The sequence below is a fragment of the Vombatus ursinus genome, unplaced genomic scaffold, assembly GCF_900497805.2.
Source record: "Vombatus ursinus unplaced genomic scaffold, bare-nosed wombat genome assembly UNPS02014793.1, whole genome shotgun sequence".
Taxonomy (NCBI): Eukaryota; Metazoa; Chordata; class Mammalia; order Diprotodontia; family Vombatidae; genus Vombatus; species Vombatus ursinus.
This window is the reverse complement of record NW_020954571.1, coordinates 20,477,536-20,497,057: the sequence shown is the minus strand read 5'-3', so window position 1 is coordinate 20,497,057 and position 19,522 is coordinate 20,477,536. Positions and strand designations below refer to the sequence as shown.

The 19,522-nt window shown below is 37.2% G+C and overlaps 1 protein-coding gene across 2 annotated transcripts in view; it reads left to right on the top strand.

Moving 5' to 3' along the window:
* The window catches only part of FTO (FTO, alpha-ketoglutarate dependent dioxygenase), a 413,739-nt gene that overhangs the window by 126,006 nt on the left and 268,211 nt on the right, over nt 1–19,522 (top strand). For both annotated transcript variants that reach the window (XM_027869693.1, XM_027869694.1), the window contains exon 3: nt 6,285–6,903. In XM_027869693.1, coding sequence (XP_027725494.1) covers nt 6,285–6,903 — 619 coding nt within the window. The remainder of the gene's footprint in view (nt 1–6,284; nt 6,904–19,522) is intronic.

The following is a 19,522-nucleotide window of genomic DNA, read 5'->3' as shown; positions in this document are numbered from 1 at the left end:
CAGGAAAGAGCCTTGGAGGACACCTTTGGTTAGTGGGTTTGAGATAGATGAAGATTCAATGAAAGAGACTAAAAAATGGTCAGGCAGTAGGAGGAGAATCAAGAGATAACAGGATCATGAAAACCTAGAAAGGAGAGAGTATCTAGGAGGAGATGGTCAACAATATCAGATACTACAGAGAGGTCAAGAAGCAGGAGATTAAGAAAAGATCACCAGATTTGGCAATGAAGAGATCATTGGTTAACTTGGGAGAGGTCAGGATAGTTTTGTCAAGGCACATAGAGGGAAGATGGTATGTTCTCTTTGAGAAACAGTAGGCCAGTTTGGCTGGAATGTACAGGGTATGAGAAGAGTAATACAAAATGATTCTGAAAAGGTAGATTGGAATCAGGTTGGTAATGGCTTTAGATTATAGGTTGAAGAGTTCACATTTTTTCTCAGATATAACATTGAGCTACTAGAGATTTTTGAGCAAGGAAGTGACATGGTTAGGTCTAGGCCTCAGTGAGATAATACTGGCAACTTTGTAGAGGATGAATTGAGCAGTTGAGAGACTGGGAGTGCTGGGAAGCTAATTAGCAGGCCACTTCTTTGTATCTGTTAACCCCTAGCCCTGTACCTTGCACACAAGTACTTCATAAATATTCATTGAACGAATAAGCTGATTAGAGTTTATGATATTTACCTGTTTTAAAGGGAGCTGCTTTTTAAAGATCAGAGTTAAGCTGTAGTATGCTGGCAGCCTTGGCATGCACTTGTTACATTTTTGTATTGGATGATTGATGGACAAGATGTATTCATCAGTTCTTAGAGGGCCCATTCCATGATGTATGTGTCTTTTGCGTAATGCCAAGCAGGGTATGGGTTTTCATTTAACAATGAAGATGACTTTAAGTGTGATCTATATGAAGATCTTTCCAGCTATTAATACCCAGACTTCTGGCTCAGAGATTTCAGCATTTCTGTGATAGGCATTTGAGAATTTTCCTGAATTTGATTAAGATTTAATAACACTCGGAATTCACAAGGAAGAAAAAGTAGAGAGGACTTTTGGTAAAGATGGGAATGTTAAAAGGGACAGCTGAGCCTAGCCATCCCAAAAAATCTAAGAGGGTTTCAGATAAAGTCATGATCAATAAAAACCAAAGAGAAATGACAGTAAGCTCCACCATCCAGTTCAGCATTGCATGAGGGGGTATGTAGAAGGCTATTGGTCCTGTGAGCTGGTGTGTTCCAGGCAAACCTGGAAAACAGCGTAGTTCCCCCTAAATGGAATCTGAAGCCAGCAGGATCTCAACTTTCACCTGTAGGAGCCTCATCAGGAAACAACACCAGCGTCTGTTAGATCACTGTGGGTGGAGACAGGATCAGGCAGTATGTACATGCTTTAAGGCATGACATGAGGTCCAAAGCCTCCTTCCAGAACCACAGAAGGAGTCAAAGCCAGTCCTTGCTAAGACTACCTAGAGAGGCAGATGGTACATGCTGCCTGTGCTGTGGAAACACACTAACAGGCCTAAATGAATATTTCAGTTATTTGCAAGGTACACCAGGGGATTGAGGAGGTAGAGACACAGAAAAGGAGGCCTAAAGTCACTGAGTTATGATATCTGATCAGGGCATGTAAGTGCTATGGTTGTAGATAAAGACAATTGATTAGTGATTGTACAAGGAAGAGACAGATGAGGCAAAGGTGAATTTGCATTGGGCCTCAGTAGTTGGAGGCAAATGCCTGGGATTGAGGTAGAGAGCAGGGCCGAGACCTAACCTTGGATCCAACTTCCTCTCCTAGAACAGGATTATTGAACATGGTGGGCTGGGGGTCCAGGAACCAATCAGTCCATCAGAACTACACCAGGGCAGACACAGCATCATTCAGATTGCATGAGTAACAGCATCATGTAAGTCTTGCCCACCCAATACAAGACCATGAGAGCAGCCTGGTGCTAGCAAAAAGTCACAATCTAGGAACTGAGGCTGCAAATATGAATAAACAGCCAAAATTTTGAAAAGCCATCCAAGTGACACAGTTGATTAGAGTTCTAGACCTGGAATCAAGAAGACATGAAATTGAAATGGCCTCACACTTAGTAGATGTGTGACACACTTAAGGGCAAGTCCCTTAAGTCTGCCTCATTTTCCTAATCATATTTGTAAAGCTCTTTGTAAATATTAGTAGTAATAGTAGAAGCAGCCGCAACTAATATTTATATAATATTGTAAGATGTGTAAAGTGCTTTATACATGTTAAAACTAGACATGGTTAAAAGATAGAAACACAAATGCTATGTTATGCTTAAATGCATCATAGATAAAATTGTATCAGTATTTAATATATGCACTGAAATGATGCAGTATAAGGACTTGAATGGAATTTTTTAAAAAAGTTAGATATGGGGGCGACTAGGTGGCACAGTAGATAGAGCTCCAGTCTTGGAGCCAGGAGGACCTGAGTTCAAATCTGGCCACAGACTCTTGATACTTACTAGCTGTGTGACCCTGGGCAAGTCACTTAACCCTGATTGCCTCACCAAAAAGCAAAAAAAAAATAAATAAATTAGATATTATATCTTTCCAACAACTAATAAATGGGAATCAGAAGGAATATACAAATTATTTAGATATGTGTGACCACGTACTAGGGCATATGAGACTCATAAGAAAATATAGAATAGCAAAAATTTTAAGTACTTCCTTTATTGGTAACAATGCAATAAAATTATAATAAATAAAGGGCATTTGAAAAAAATGTTCCAAATAAAGTGAAAACTAAATAATATACTAAATATTATATATATCAAAGAACAAATCATAGAAACAATAGATAAATTTTGTCCGTGAAAATGATGAGTCTAATTACTAAAACTTTTGAAATGCTGTTAAAGCAGTCCTTTGGGGAAAACGTTTACCTCTAAACACTTTCATCAACAAAAGAAAAAAAAAGAACAGGTAAATGAATTGTGAATGCTACAAAAAATTTAAAAAGCAATAATTTTTAAAAACTAAATGCAAAAATAGAAATACTGAAAATCAAAGAAGAGAAGAAATTGACAAAAGTGAATTGAGAAGCAAATCTAGAAGATCTTTTTTAAAAAAGCTAGTAAAACAGACAAATCAGTAGCTAATTTTATTTTTATTAAGGGAAAAAGGAAAACCAAATTATCATACTAAAAAATAAAAAGGAGGACACAAAATATATGAAGAGGTAAGTCAAGTCGAGGCAACAGGTAAATAAATATTAAGCATTTAGTAGACATTGTGCTAAGCATTGGAAGTGCAAAAACAAGCAAAAATGAAAGAAGAAAAGGTAGTCTTTGCTCTCAGAGAGCTTACGTTCTAATGATGAAAGATAATCCATAAAGGAGATCTGAAAATCCAGTAGGGGGAGAGGAAGGAAGGAAGATACCTGGGAAGGGGCATGGTAGCTAAGTCTTGAGAAGAAGAACTGAGAGCAAAATGAAGGATGGCCAACCTGAACCCTCCCTCAAAATAGAGGATCCAAGCCACTGGTGGAAGAGGTGGGGAGAGATGCAAGGGGATGTTCCAAGGCAAGAAGGCCACAAATGCTGAGAGAAGTTCCAGAGTGTGAAGGCAGCTGAGCCATGGTGGCAAAATTCTGAAAGTCAAAAACATAGCCAGGGAGAAATGAAGGATGAGGAAACAGTGAAAATGACTAGAAACTATTTTGCCTAATTTTTTTGTCAATAAAATTTATAGCATAAATGAAATAGATAAATGTTTACAGAATTATAAACTACCTAGAATAATAGAAAAACAGTATTTAAGCAACCTAGTTTCAGAAAAAAGAAGTTAAGCCATAAATCAATTCCCAAAGAAGAGGTAATGAGGGGGATAGGCCAAAACTGATTTATAAGTGAATTCTATAAACCATGCAAGGGTTCACAAGCATGCAAGGAACAATTAGGTCTATTATTTCACTGTTTGTAAAAATGGAGTAAGAATTTATTCTATTAGACTCCTTCTACAAGATAAATATGATCCTAATACTTTAATCAGGGTGAGATGATGCAGGAAAATAAAATTATGAACCAATATCTCTAATGAACATTGATGCAAAAATATTAAAATATTAGGAAAGAATTTGCAGCATTGTATATGATGGTATTCTTGGATTTATACCAGAAATGCAGGGCAGGTTTAATATTAGGAAAAATATAAACATAATAGATGATATTAATAATAAAAATAGTAAAAATACATATTAATGGTTAACATTTTTGACAAAATACAACATAAAAGACTATTTTTAATATGGTAAACAATATATACGTAAGACTAAGAACTAGCATTATATGTATAGATTTATAGTATCCAGATCAAGGGAGGTTATTGTTTAAATTGTCTGTACCACATTAGAGAGTTCATATTTTGTGGAAGGTAAATAAAATTACAAAGGGTTCCTAGAAACCATGTCTTATAAAAATTCACTGAAGAGCTGGAGATATTCATCCTGTACAGTGGAAGATTTCAGAATGGGAATATCTTGACATAGTTGGAGGGTCATGTAAAAGATGGCAGCACTTTCTAGCACTAGAGGGCAGAACTGGGACCAATGAGTGAAAATTAGAGAAGATGAGTTTGTTGCAGCATAAGTAAGATCTTTCTGATAATCATATCTGTCCATAAATGAAATGGACTACCTCATGAAATAGTAATGTAACTCTACTATGACATCACATAATAAACATATTAAAGAGTGGCAAAACAAAGTTCTGTGAGAGGTACAAGAAGGGGCTCATCACCAACAGGGTGGATCAATGAAGGCTTTATGGAGAAAGGGACATTTGAGTTGGGTTTGAAAAGGAATTCTGTACATGAAGAATCATAGGTTAATAGCTGTAGAGTTGGAAGGAACCTTTGAGGCCCTTGGTTACAATCCCTTTATTTTACCAATGAGTATATTGAGGTGCAGAAATGTTAAGTTATTTGCCCAAGAACACATTGCTAGTAAGTTTCAGAGCCAGGGTTTGAACCCAGATCCTCTGTCTCCAAATCCAGGACACTGTCAAGAGTGCCAGGCTGCCTCTAAGTTTGAAGACATTCCAGAGGACAGCCTTCACAAAAGCAGAGAGGCAGAAGAGTGTAGCAGGTGTCTAGGGACCAGAGAGTACATCCATCAGTTTGACTGAAGACTAGGGTGAGTGAAGTAGAATAATATAAGATAAGGTTAGAAAGGTGATAATAATAACTCACATTTATATAGCATTGTTTTTCAAAATACTTTGCAAACAACAACAGTGTGAGGTTAAGTAATGCAAGTATTATTGTCCCCTTTTGCAGTTAAGGAAAATAAGGCTTTGAGAAATTCTATGATCATTGCTATGATCACACAGCAAGGAAAGTATCTGAATTGGAATACAATCAAATCTCTCTCTTGAGACCAGTGTTCTGTTCACAATGCCACAGTGATAGATTGTGGGGCCATATTATGGAGTGCCTTAAAGTCTGAATTTTACTTACAGTATAAAAAGACACTGAAGAGCTTTCAGTTGAGGACTGACATGATCAGATAAATATATGAGAAAGGTTTTTTTTCTAGCAGTAGCATGAAGAATGGATTGGAATGGGGAAATTGTGGAAATAGGAAGACTGATTAGGTCACTATAGCTATAATCCAGGTGGGTGGTAATGACGACCTGTGTCAGAGTGGTATTAGTGGGAATTGAGAGGAGATGGTGAAGATATAAAATGTTGCAGGGGTATATAATTGAAAGGACTTAGTAACTGATTGAATATGAGAGATTCAGGAGAGAGAAGAGTAAAATACAACCCTAAGCAGATGGTTGATAACCATTTTTCAGGGATGTCGTAGAGAAGATTCTTTTTTTTTTTTTCATTAGGACAATGGACTAGATAACCTTTACATTTCCTTTGAATTCTGTGATTCTCTGATTGATCCCAAATTATATAGCTGCTTAGGTTTAGGCCTAGAATTCCCTTTCTCTTCTAGGCTGCTTGTTGCCCAGTATCCAATTTGAACCTTTTGGAAGATAAGAGAATGGGAACAGGCATAAGGGAAGAACCCTAGAATTCAAAGTAGTGAGGGACTCCTTGCTGATATTCAGAATTGTTAATCACCTGGCCTGATTAGGGAACTCTGGTTACAGAATTATTCACCATCTACTTAATTTAATCCATGTAATTATTCAGGCTGTAAAGCCGCTAGAGATACTGATTTCTGATGTATAAAGGAAAGTATTTACTGTGGAAAAATACTATCAATAGCTATACATAAACTCTGTTTTCATTTTTTCTTTTTCCAGTGGCAGGAGAACTATTGCAAACTGATTCTCCGAGAAGCCAGTAGGATCCCTGAGTTGCTACATAAGGAAGTTCAGCAAGCCTTCCTCACCTTGCGGAAGCATGGCTGCTTATTCCAGGATCTAGTCCAAATCAAAGGGAAAAATTTACTCACACCAGTATCTCGTCTTCTCATTGGAAATCCAGGGTACACCTATAAGTATCTGAACAGCAGACTCTTCACTGTGCCATGGCCAGTGGAAGGTTCCAACATAAAATATACTGAAGATGAAATATTTGCAGCTTGTAGAGCTTTCTCTAAGCTCAATGACTACCTTCATAAAGATACAATCCAGGCTTTGAACAAGCTACGTTTTGTCAAATCTGAGCAAAATGAAGACAGTACAATCTTTGGAATGGTACCAGAACTCTCCAAGAGTGGTTTGGACATGGGAGATGATATGGAACTCAAGAAGAGGACAACCTACAATTTGACTTTATTGAATTACATGGATCCTCAGGAAATGTCCTACTTGAAAGAAGAGCCTTATTTTGGGATGGGGAAAATGGCTGTGAGCTGGCACCATGATGAGAATCTAGTAGAAAGGTCAACAGTGGCAGTATACAGTTACAGTTGTGAAGGTACAAAGGAATAACATCCTTGAGTAAATTCTGGCTGGCATGCCTTAGGTCCTAGGGCTTTCTTGTTTCTTCTTCTTATTTTTTTAAATTATCCTTCATTTTTCAACACATCCCCATTTTTGCAAGATATATCTCTCTCTGGGTCTAGATATGCCCTTGTTCATTACAACTCAGAAATATTACATTTTCGTATTTTTTGCCCATGCTCAGGAGAGAGAGGCCTTGATTTTATGCAGCTGGCCATGTCTGTAGAACCTTGAGCAGGCTGCAGTGCTATTCTAACTGACTTACTGACAAAGGGCCAGGAAAACAAAAATCAGTCAAATCTTTTTAGGTTATCACAGGTACACATTTCCTGTCTTGCAAAAATACTTGATTACAGTTGACATCACTGTCTTTATAGGAACACTTTGTCAACTCTAGACTTGCCCTTGGCTTATAGTGCTGTTCATACTGACTCTGAAGCCAACTCATAATCCACTATGCCACACTGCCTACTGATTCTAGTCATTTACATAAACTCCTTATCACAAGGCAGCACCGTAGTGATGATGTGTGAGTCCTTCCTTGCCAAAACCATGCGGGGCTGACTCTGCAGCCAGGTATTTCTATATTTTCAGAGCCTTTCCTAGATCCTTACCTGGGCACATATATAATCTTGTATGGGAATACCCTTTGCTTTTCCTGTGGCTGAAAAATCTCCATGAGTTTCTTGAAATTTAAATTAAGTCAGATATCATCTGACCTCTTTGAAATAAAGATCAGTGGTACAGCTTTAGAAAGATACCTTATATAGCCAATCCCATTTTCTTTTGCTTGTTGCTTCTGTTTCTGTGAGCCTAAGATTCCTGATCTTTTTCCTCTCAGTGCTTCTGGGATGGTGGTTCAATGGGGAGGTTCAGGAAAATGTTGTCCTGCTTGGACCTTTACTAACTTCTCTCCTGAATTTTAGGAAAGCTATCCAACTGATAGACACAGTCACCTCAAGGTCAAGTTTCTCATCTCCCTGGTCTAAATAGATGTCTCTGACTAGCTATGTTTCCCCTGATGTCTGTCAAGGGTAGAGTAATGGCTAGGGGTTGGCTTGTACTTCCAGAATTTCATTACTTAATTCGGTGATTCTTGATAGTCTTTTTGGACTGTTAGGACGTTCCATATGGCTCTGATTTCCATTGCTTACCTTTTTCTCTTAGCAGTGGTTTCAGCATAGTAGCAAGAAGTCATCTTTATAACCATCTCTCCAACCAGCTCAGTTCCACAAACATTTATTAAGTGCCTTCAGTGTGTAAGATACTCTGCTAGGTGCTGAGAATAAAGAAAAAAATAATTGCTGCAGTCCTTCACATCTTCAAGGCATTTATATTCTGTAGGAGATGAAGAGGTTAGGAGGTTGGGAGAGGATAGGATAGTAACAGAGTTAAAATACAAAATATTTAGTCAGCCAGTCCCTTTAAATGAAGGTCAAGTCATACATTTATACCCTAAATTCTCTTCATACACCCTGCAGACCCTGCAGTCCAGGCTGCCTCTTTTTGCTGAGTTTCTCACACATGATATGCTACCTCCTCTCCCATACCTTCTGTCTCCCTTATGCCTGGAATGTGCACCTTCCTTACTGCCACTTCTTAGAATTCCTAGTTTCCCTCAAAGTTCAGCCCAACCCCTGCTGACTGCACGGTCCTCCCAGCTGTTAGTGCTTGCTACTCAGAATTACCTTGTATTTATTTGGTCTGTATTTTTTTTTTTTTTGTACTTATGTGTGATCGTCCCCACAAAAGAAGTAAGCTTCTTGAAGACAAAGAGTGTCTTTGACTTTTTCATTTTGTCTGTCCTCCAGCACCTGTGGGTACTTGTTGATTGGCTGATTGATTTGTGTAGCTGGAGCTGATAGCATTCATGAGAGGACCAGGCATGGGGCTTAGAAAAATTTGAAGTTGGAGAAAACTCTTTCATTTGAAGAGATAAGGAGAGGCTTCCTGAAGGATCTGGCACCTGAGCTGAGCCTGAAAAGAAGAAAAGGATGCTGATTGCTGGATATAAGGGGATTGTAAACTGAGAAACAGTTCTCACAAATAATAATTTGTTGTTCAGTCATTTTTCAATCTTGTCCGACTCTTCATGACCCTGTTTGGGATTTTCTTGGCAAAGATACTGGAATGATTTGCCATTACTTTCTCCAGCAAATAATAATGATAATAATAATAATAATAATAGCTAACATTTATAGAGTGCTTACTATGTGCCAGATACTGTGCAAAATGCTTTACAATTATTACCTTATTTGGTCTTCACAACAACCTTGGGAGGTAGATGCTGTGATTATCCCCGTTTTACACATGAGGAAACAGAGGCAAACAGCTATTAAGTGATTTGCCCAGGGTCACACAACTAGTAGGCTGCATTTGAAATCAGGTCTTCCTGCTTCCAAGGCCCAGCGCTAAATCCACAGCACACAAATGCATAGGGACAGAAAATAGCATGCCATTTTCAGGTCCCAGATAATTAAGTATCTTCAGTTAACCAACTGAGATCCTTTTTGGGGGCAAGATATTCCACCAGTTTCCCTGAATCTAACACAGTCATGCCATCCTAGTAACTTTTTCATTAATCTTTTCCTCTCCCAGTGGAAGAAACTGGTGTAATCTAAGCTTTTGTAAACCTTTGCTCAAGGAATTAAGTATTCTATCTGGGAATGCTGATATAAAAGTACAATGGAGTTAGTTTCCTTATTTTCTAAGGAAATGACTCTCCTGAATTGATGCCATTGGTATATGGTAACACTGAAGTGCCACAAAAAATGCTTTTGTGGTCAGACACATTCTTCAGTTTAATAGTCTGACTATAGGCCCATAGCAAGAGATACAGCCTTCCTTCTAGTTTTGAAACCTAGAATAGCATTTGAAGCAGTTTTGAGTTTGACTTTTTAATAATTAGAATTTATTTGGAGAAGTAGTTAAGTCAGACTTTTGCTAAACAAAATTACGATACATATTTTAAAAATGGTAACATTTACACCTTCCGCGGTAACATTGGGTCAGCACCTTTGCTGAACAACTGAATTACAGACAGATCTTTGGCAGGGGTAGGTGAACAAATATGAAAGTCCCATTTATGACACATTTTTTTTCTGGGTTCCAGGATATATATATCTCATTTGAGATGAGCTATTTTATTATATTTTATTATTAGAGACAGCTAGTGGTACTGTGGATAGAGTGCTGGGCCTAGAGTCAGAAACAGTTTTAGACAGTTCTAATTGTTTTTTTTAAAATTTATTTTGATTTATCAACAATCACTTCCATAAGCTTTTGAGTTTTAAATTTTTCTCCACCTTCCTCCTCACCTTCCTCCTTAAGACGGCAAGCTATATGATATAGGTTATACATATACATTTGTGTTAAACATATTTTCATATTAGTCATGTTGTAAGGAAGAATTAGAACCAATAGAAGGAACCACAAGAAAGAGGAAACAAAACAGAAAAAAAAGAGCAAATAGTATGCATTGATTTGCATTCAAACTCCATAGTTCTTTCTCTGATGTGAACAGCATTTTCCATCTTGAGACTTTTGGAGATGTCTTACATCCTTGCATTGCTGAGAAGAGCTAAGTCTATCAATGTTAGTCATCGCACAATGTTCTCCTGGTTCTGTTCATTTCAGTCAGCATCAGTCCATGCAAATTTTTCCAGGTTTTTCTGAAATCCATCTGCTCATCATTTCTTATAGCCACAATAGTATTCCATTACATTCATATACCACAACTTGTTCAGCCATTCCCCAATTGATGGGCATCCCCTAGATTTCCAGTTCTTTGCCACCACAAAAAGAGCTGCTGTAAATATTTTTGTACGTATAGTTCTTTTTCCCATTTGTATGATCTCTTTGGGATACAGCCCTAGAAGTGCTATTGCTGGGTCAAAGGGACAGTTCTAATTGTTGAGAAAGGTTTCCTTTATACTGAGTTGAAATGTGCCAACACAGGAAGACCTTAGTTCGAATCCAAACACAAATACTAGTTGTGTGACCCTGAGCAGAGTAACTGAACTTCTGTCTGCCTCAGCTTCCTCAACTGTAAAATGGGGATTATAATAGCACCTACTTCACAAGGTTGTTGTGAGGATCAAATGAGATAATATTTGTAAAGTGCTTAACACAATATCTGGCACATAGTAAGATGCTTAATATTAACCCTCTCCTAAAGTCTTACTCCAAAATGATTTCAAATATAGTTGTGGTGATGGACTGATTGTTTTCTGAGGACCAGCCTACCTATATTTGTTGCACGGTCCTGAAGTTTCTGATCACAACTCATGAGAATAGTCTACTAAGTTGTAGAGGTGTTAACATCTGTGCAGGTGGTGGTAGGACCTGCACCGATAAAAACTGCCTTGAAATGTTGAACTATCTCGTATGCATTTGCTTGAGTCCCAAATGTCAAGTCATATATTCTGGTTCATTTAGTTTCCTTTGGATGCAGCCATAACTATATTAGGAATTGGATTGGAGAGAATGGCTTTCTAGGTTTAATTTCTGTCTCTGTTCACTCACTCCCCCCCCCCAAAAATAAAAACAACAGTTCTCAATTGGGCAGCACTTAAGATCTGGACATTAAAAAGGGCTTTATAATGATTCTATTGCTTTTTGTTTTCTAAAATAATGAGACAGATCAAAGTTCAATGTTTCATTTCTTTGTCATCACTATCTTTTTTTTTTCCAATGAAATGTTCATGTTGCTTCAAGTGAGCCATCATAGAATCACAGAATCTGAGTGTTTGAAGGCCTGTCCAATTTGTACCTGGGTGACAATACCTTTTATCATATGCCCTACAAGTGGCCATTCGACCTTCACTTGAATATCTTTAGTGATGGGGAAACTCATTACTTTCCAAGGTAGTCCATTTTACTTTTGGGCAGTTCCAATTGTTAAGAAGAGTATCCTTTCTACTAAGCTGAAATGTACCAACCAAAGGTATGAGGATATAATTTAGAGTGACAGAAAACTTTAGAGATCATCTAATCCAACTCTCTTTCTTTAAAGGCGGGTTAAATGAGGCCCAGAGAGGGGTAAAGACTTGCTCAAAGTCACGAAAGTAATAGAATGATTACTGAAATCCATGTTTATTTCAAATCCAGTGTTCTTTCTATTGTACTTCTCCAGCTATTGCTTTGGTCATGCTTCTTCCTTCTGTGGCCAAAGACAATAAGTCTTGTATTCCTCCCTGCTTCCCTGTGACAATCCTTAAAATTATTCAGTGCAGTTTTACTATCTTAAGTATTTTCTTCCCTAGCTAAACATTCCTAGTTTCTTCTACCAGTTTTTGTATGGCACAGTTTTGAGTTTCTCCAAGCCAAGTCAACAAGCATTTATTAAGCATTGTGTGCCAGGCAGTTATTATGCTAATGAAAGAAATTTCAAAGAAAAGAAAAAAACAAGTTCCATAAAGAAGCTCATATCTAATTGGAGAGACAATATGCAGACAACTAAGTATTTAGAAGATATATACACACAGACTGTAAATGGAAGGTAATCTTTTAGGAAAAGTACTAGCAGTACTTTGGATTGGGAGGGAGTGGGAAAGACCTCTTGCAGATGAGATTAAGCTGAGTTGTTTTTTTTTAAGCTTTGTTGATTTTTTGTTTTTACATCAAAAACATGTATAGATTACTGCAACTTCATGAGAGGTCTCTTTTTAGAAGATAAAAGAGTTGGGGCAACTAGATGGCACAGTAGATAGAGCACCGGCCCTGAAGTCAGGAGGACCTGAGTTCAAATTCAGTCTCAGACCAGACACTTGACACTTACTAGCTGTGTGACCCTGGGCAAGTCACTTAACCCCAATTGCCTTGCAAAAAAAAATAAAAAATAAAAGAAGTGCAGAAAATGTCCGTACCTTTGGGGCAGCTAGGTGGTGCAGTGGATAGAACACCAGCCCTGGAGTCAGGAGCACCTGAGTTCAAATCTAACCTCAGACATGTAACACTCACTAGCTGTGTGACTCTGGGCAAGTCACTTAACTCCAATTGCCTCACCAAAAATAAAAAAAATTAAAAAAAGGAAAGAAAAGGAAAGAAAAGAAAAAAAGAAAAAAAACAGTTAAGTAAAATTAGTTATACTATGACCTCACCTACATTTTCATCTGTAGCACCTCCTTGTCTATTATTTAAAATGAACACAAATCTATATTCTCTCCTTCCCATCCCCCCTCTATTGGAAAAAAATATTCTTGTTTTATATATTTATATACATACACACACAGATGCATATAGTCAAACAAAACAAGTCCCCTCAATTGTCATATACTAAAATATATGTTTTATTCTGCACTCTAAACCCATCACCTCTCCATAATGAATACCCTGTTTAATCATTGGTCCTCTGGAATCATGGTTGGTCATTGTATTGATCATAGCTCTTAAAGCTTTCAAAGTTGTTGTTGTTGTTTTACTGTGTTATTATATAAATTGTTCTCATGATTCTGTTCCTTTCAATTTTCATCAGTTTATATAAGTCTTCAATATTGTTCATTTTTACATTGTTGATATTATAGTCTAAATTATCTTCTGGTTCTGCTTACTTCACAGAATTCATATAAGTCTTTCTGTGTCTTTTGGAAGTGATCTACTTCCTCATACAGCTCAGTAGTATTCTATCACATTTATATACCCCAACTTATTAAATAATTCCTCAACTGATAGACATTCTGTTAGTTTTTAGGTTTTTGCTATCACAAAAATCTGCTATAAATATTTTTATACATAAAGGGCTTTTTCTTCTTTCTTTGATCTCTTTTGTGTATAGGCTGGTATACCTGGGTCAAAGGACCTTTCACTGTTTAGCAACTTTTTGTATGTAATTCTAAATTGTTTTCCAGGATAATTGTACCAATCACTAGTCCACCAACAGTGCATCAATGTACGCATTTTGTCACTGTCTCTCCAGCATTTATCATTTTCCTTTTCTGTCTTTTTTGCTACTCTGATGGATGTGAGATGGAACAGAATTGCTTTAATTTGTATTTCTCTAATTATTAATGATTTGGAGCATTTTTCATATGGGTATAGATAAGCTAGGTTTCTTCCCATGTGAACTCTCTGTTTATATCTTTAGATTATCAATAGCAGAATGACTTTTTCTTATAAATTTGAATCAGTTCTATATATAACTTGGTAATGAGATCTTTATTAGACAAACTTGTTGCAAAGATTCTTTTCCTAGTTGTTTACTTTTTGATTTTAGCTTTATGATGTTGGTGCAATTAAAAAATTATGTAATCAAAATTAAAGTTTATCTTTTGTGATCTCTTTTTTTTTTTTTGGTCATGAACTTTTCTCCTATCTATATAGCTCTGTTAGGTATTTTTTTCTGTTTCTTTAATTTGTTTATGATAGGACCTTTTTTTTAATCTAGATCACACACGCATTTGGAATTTATCTTTGTATAAAGTGTGAGTTATTGGTCTAAATCTAACTTCTGTTCTGCTTTCCACTTTTCCCAGGAATTTTTGTCAAATAGTGAGTTATCCCAATAGTTGTGATCTTTGTGTTTATCAAATACAAAGGTATTTGATACATTTGTTTCTTTATGTTATATAACTAATCTGTACTGATCAGTCTCTGTTTTTTAACCAGTATCAAGTTGATTTAGTAACTACTGCTTTTGCCAGTGAAAATGCCTGGAGTCAAGAGATAGAATGTCTTGTTAAAGGAACAGCAAGGAGACTAGAGTCCTTGGATTGAAGAATACATGGCAAGGGTGTAAGGTATTATAGAAGTTTGGAAAGGTAGACAAGTTTATATTTAGAAGGTGATAGGAAGCCACTGGAGTTTATTGAGAGGGAAGGTGGTGAGATATGGTCAGATCTTTGCTTTAGGAAGATCACTTTGACAGCTGAGTGGAAGATCGAGTAGAGTTGGGAGAGGCTTATGGCTATAGTCTCCAAATCTCGTCTAAAGCCCTACCTTCTATAGGAAATCTTTCTGATTTTCCTTTACTCTGCATAGGTTCCCAAAGGCCACATGTGACTCCCTAGGTTCTCAAGTTCGGCACAGAACAAATTCCCTTAATAAAAGGATTTGTTCTGTGAAGTTTGGATTCAGTCAAAGGGCTGCACTTGAGGACCTAGAGGGTCACATGTGGCCTCCAGGCTGCAGGTTCCTCACCCCAGGCCTAGCACATAGTGATTGTTTTAACAAACATTTTTTTCTACCATTCATTTCCTCCATTCTTCCATTAAGTCAGTCAGTCATTTAGTCAGTCACCAGAGATATCTTTGCAGGATGACATTAGCTAGTTAATGCTCTTTGGGAAGAAACCAAATCTGCCTAACTGTACTTTGATCTAGTCCATATGCCTCTGTCTTGGCTATAAGGATATTCTGAGAGACTTTATCAAATGCCTTACCTAAAACCTAGGTGTCCTCTGTCTACAGAATTCTCCTGCCATTGCTAGTCTCATAGTATCCTTCCCAGAAAAGGAAATGAGATTGGCCTGGCATGACTTCCTTTGGGTTATTTCTATGGCTAGAGGTCACTGAGTTGTAATTTGCGTAGGATCAGTATAATTATATGCTTCATTCAATGGCTTTCTCCTGCAGTCATGGGTAATAGATATTGTTAGTAAGAGGTCTGGAATCGTACAGTTTTTAAACCAGTGATTGGCATTATTGGTCTAAGTACCATTAAGAGAAATCTTTGATTTCCCGTTCAAGCTGTGTAATTATGCAGAAATTGTCAACAATTACTTGGAGCTTTTTGTCATGGGCCAGATTTTTATTTCCTAGGAACTAAAGATTATTGTTTTTTTATGGTCTAACACTCAAAGCCTTGAATTTAGTGCTGTGGGGTTAAAAAAAAAAAAGTGTGATGGCTTCCATTGGTAATTCAATTTTATCATTTGTGTTCTTTTACTTCTTCCTTATCACTATTTTAGAAATGTGAGATTTCTGTCATTTTGTCCTTAGGCAAAATGCAGGATTGTGATTGTATTTCACAAATAAGGCTCAAGATTTTTAGTTGACTCCTATGAATTAATTGGGATTTTGGTTTAACTCTATCAGTATCCTCTGCAGGTATTGGAGGCCCACAGAAGAAAGGGATGGAGGCTCAGGGTTGCCTGGTGACAGGTTTGGAATGATGGGCTAGTTAAGTGGTGTGCTTTGAAAAAAAATTCTAGAGGCCCTGGTATGTAAACTTATTGTGTTGCATTGGGTCACAATTTTATTACTTTAAGGACAAATATTATATTTGAAATGTGTTCCTTTCTGGGAACTTTAAATATGTACTTTAGAAAAAGTGGTCTGTATTTTTCATCTTTTTTCTGAGGTATCACAAAAACATAGGTGGTAATGACATTATTTTAGCATTTTTAGCTTTTCAAAGTACTTTCATATTCTTTTATAGGGCAGGTATTATTAGCCCTATTCGATAGTTGAAGAAATTAGGGCACAAAAATATAAATGCCTTGTTTCAAGTCATGTAGGCAGAACTGGAGTAAACTCACAATCTCCTCTTAACTCATACTCTTCTACCATTCATTGACTTGATTATTTATTAATTATGAAGCAAGGCTTTCTTAATAAAAACACTTGATCTGTCCTGTGCTAGAATAGAAATCATATTGATAAACACATGTTTAAGAATGAACAACAACAATTTATGTAGTACTTTAAGATGTATAATTTACTTTATATGTATCGTCTCATTTGATCTTCACAACAATCCTAGGATAGTAGATGTTATTATTATCCCCATTTTACAGATGAGAAAATGGAGGTTGAGAGATTAAGTGTGTCTCATCCCAGGTCACACAGCTAAATGTCTGAGACAGGATTTGAACTCAGGTCTTTGTGGCAATAAGTCCAGCATTCTGTATGCCATCCCACCTAACTACAAAAGATAATCAACCTCACCTCAAAAAGAGATGGATATTGCTTTGTCTTTGAGATGAGCAGTGCTGTTATCCTTTTGTCTGGAGAGAGAGAGAATAAAAGGGAAGAATAAGTTGATTTTAAAAAGTAACATTGTTTTGTAGGAATGGCTAAGATGGTTCATAGGATCAAGAGCTGGAAGGAACCTCAGATGAAGAGACTAAAGCTTGAAGTGATGACTTGTCTAAGGTCACACAGGTAGCAAATAGCAATTAGTCAGTTGGGTGACTCAGTGGGGAGAGTACTAGGACTGGAGTCAGGAAGATGCAAGTTCAAATCCTGCCTCCTATGATTACTGTCTGTGTCATCCTGGACAAGGTACTTGACCTCTCAAAGCCTCAATTTCCTCATCTGTAAAATGGGGATGATAGTACTCACCTCATAGGATTAAGGTTGTATGTATATGTATGTGTATGTAAAGTGCAGACCTTACAGCACTATGTAAATGCTAGCTATTATAATTAATTAGCAGAACTGGGATTTGAATGCCAGTTTCTCCGATTTCACATTTCATAACACTTACCATCAGTTTGGGAATTATCCTTGCTTCTTCACTCTCCCTCACCTCACACATCCAATCGATAGCCATCCAATCATTTCTACCTCCACAACATCCATTTCAGCCTTCCTCTTCGTTATAGTCACACCCGGCCCTCACTTCTTTACTGGATTATTCTGCTAGCTTCTGAATGGGTTTCCCTGCCTTAATAGTCACTTTCTTTACCATTCCATCCTCCATACAGCTGCATAGATCTGAATGTGCCACTCCCCTCATCAGTCATCTCTAGTGGCTCCCTTTTGCTTCTAGGATGAAATGCAGACTCTTGTGAATTTTAAAACCCATGCCTTGCACCATGTTATTCTCCTTCTCAGACTTTGTGGACTAGACAAATTGGCCTTCTTGCTGTTTCTCAGACAAGACACATCATCTCTGATTTTGAACTAGCTGTACTCCATCCCTAGCTTGCCATCCCTCCTCATGCCCCCTTCTTATAATCTCTTATTTCCTTTGAAACTTGACTCAAGTGCCATCTTCTGGTTGAAACTTTTCCATCACTCCAGATTCCAGTGCCCTCCTCCCTGCCCCCTTCAAATTCACCCTGTGTTATTCTACATACACTTTTAATTTACATGATGCCTCTCAATTAAATTTCAGCTTCTTGAAGGCAGGGTCTGTTTCATTTTTGTGTTAATAGCCCCAGCACCTAACATAGTACCACACAGATAGTAGGTTCTCAATAAAGGCTTATTTATTGAGTATACCACCTGTGTCTGATCATGTGCTCTGTCTTGTGGCATCTTTTGCAGTGGTTTAATTGCATTGTTTAACTTTTTATGTGTGTGTAAATCTCCCTAACTAGGCACTCCAATTTAACCATCTGTGTACTCCTTCAGTACATGTCATAGGATCTTGTACATCTTGGCCTCAATCTATATATGTGTTGATTGACTCTTATATTAATGTTATTTGTTGATTGACTGTGGAGGAATTAATGCAACAGTTCAGTTCAACAAAATTGTCAAGCAATTATTTTGTCAGATACTGTATTAAGTGCTGAGAATACAAAGATAAATAAACACGAGTCTCTGCCCTCAAGGACCTTACATACTTTTGGGGAGAGAACAACATGAATACAGATAAACAAATAGAAAAAAAATTGGTTTTAGCTTGCAGCTATGATTTTATTGGTATGGGGAACTTTTAGTGAGGAAACCCACTTCATTAATGTAGACCAGTAAGGGCTCAACAACTTATATTTGGGCACTCATAAGTTAAGGGATTTGTAGGGTCAGAGGCAGGGCTTGAATCTAATTCTTCCTGATGTAGAAGATGTCCCGCTGTCACGAGGGTGCCTCATACTAAATAGATACGAAAGAAATAGTGTAATTTGACAGTGATTGGGGCTGGGTTGGTTACAGGCACTTACTTGTAACTTGGGGAATCAGTGTCAGCCTCTTGTGGCAATTTCTGTTAATGGGCCATACTTCACCCACTGCCATTGAACAATTCAGAATTCTTCAGCTTTTTCCTTCATGAGCTCTTCTAAGTACTTTCCTGTGATCACCTAGACTCTTAGAGGATATCAACCATTGGTTTTATAAACCTCTTGATTTGAAGTATGCGTGGTTTCAGAAACCTCTGCGTATCCTTTCCTTATTTCACCTTTTCCTTCATATAATGTTCTGGTTTGAAGAGATAGAAAAGCAGCTTTTCTTTCTATTTCTCATTTTATAATAATTTTTTTTCTTACCCTTGAAAAATGATGTACTAAAGCATTATCACGTATGTGAACATTTGTCTTAAAAAAAAAAACAAGAACAGAAAAACAAAAACCTTTTCATTTACCATTGTAGCCATTGATGGGGCTTCAAATGCTTAATCTGAAAGCTTAACAGAGCCAAACCTTGTATTGGAGGGCTGTAGATTTGTCTGTAAGAAGTTTGCAGTATTCTTCAAGAACTCTCAGAAAACTTAGATTTAATTCTACTCTACCTGAGTCAAGGGATTTAATTTGTTTCAAATGACTTGTTTTAAGACCTTTTAGAATGGATACTTGCTTTGGTGGGAGATGATGAGTTGATTTTGTGCAAGTTCCATTTCTCCAGAATCTTCATTTCTGGGTATTTCACAAGGAATAATACTCTGCAATCTGCACTGGTGACTTGTCTGTTTCTTACGTGACCAAATAA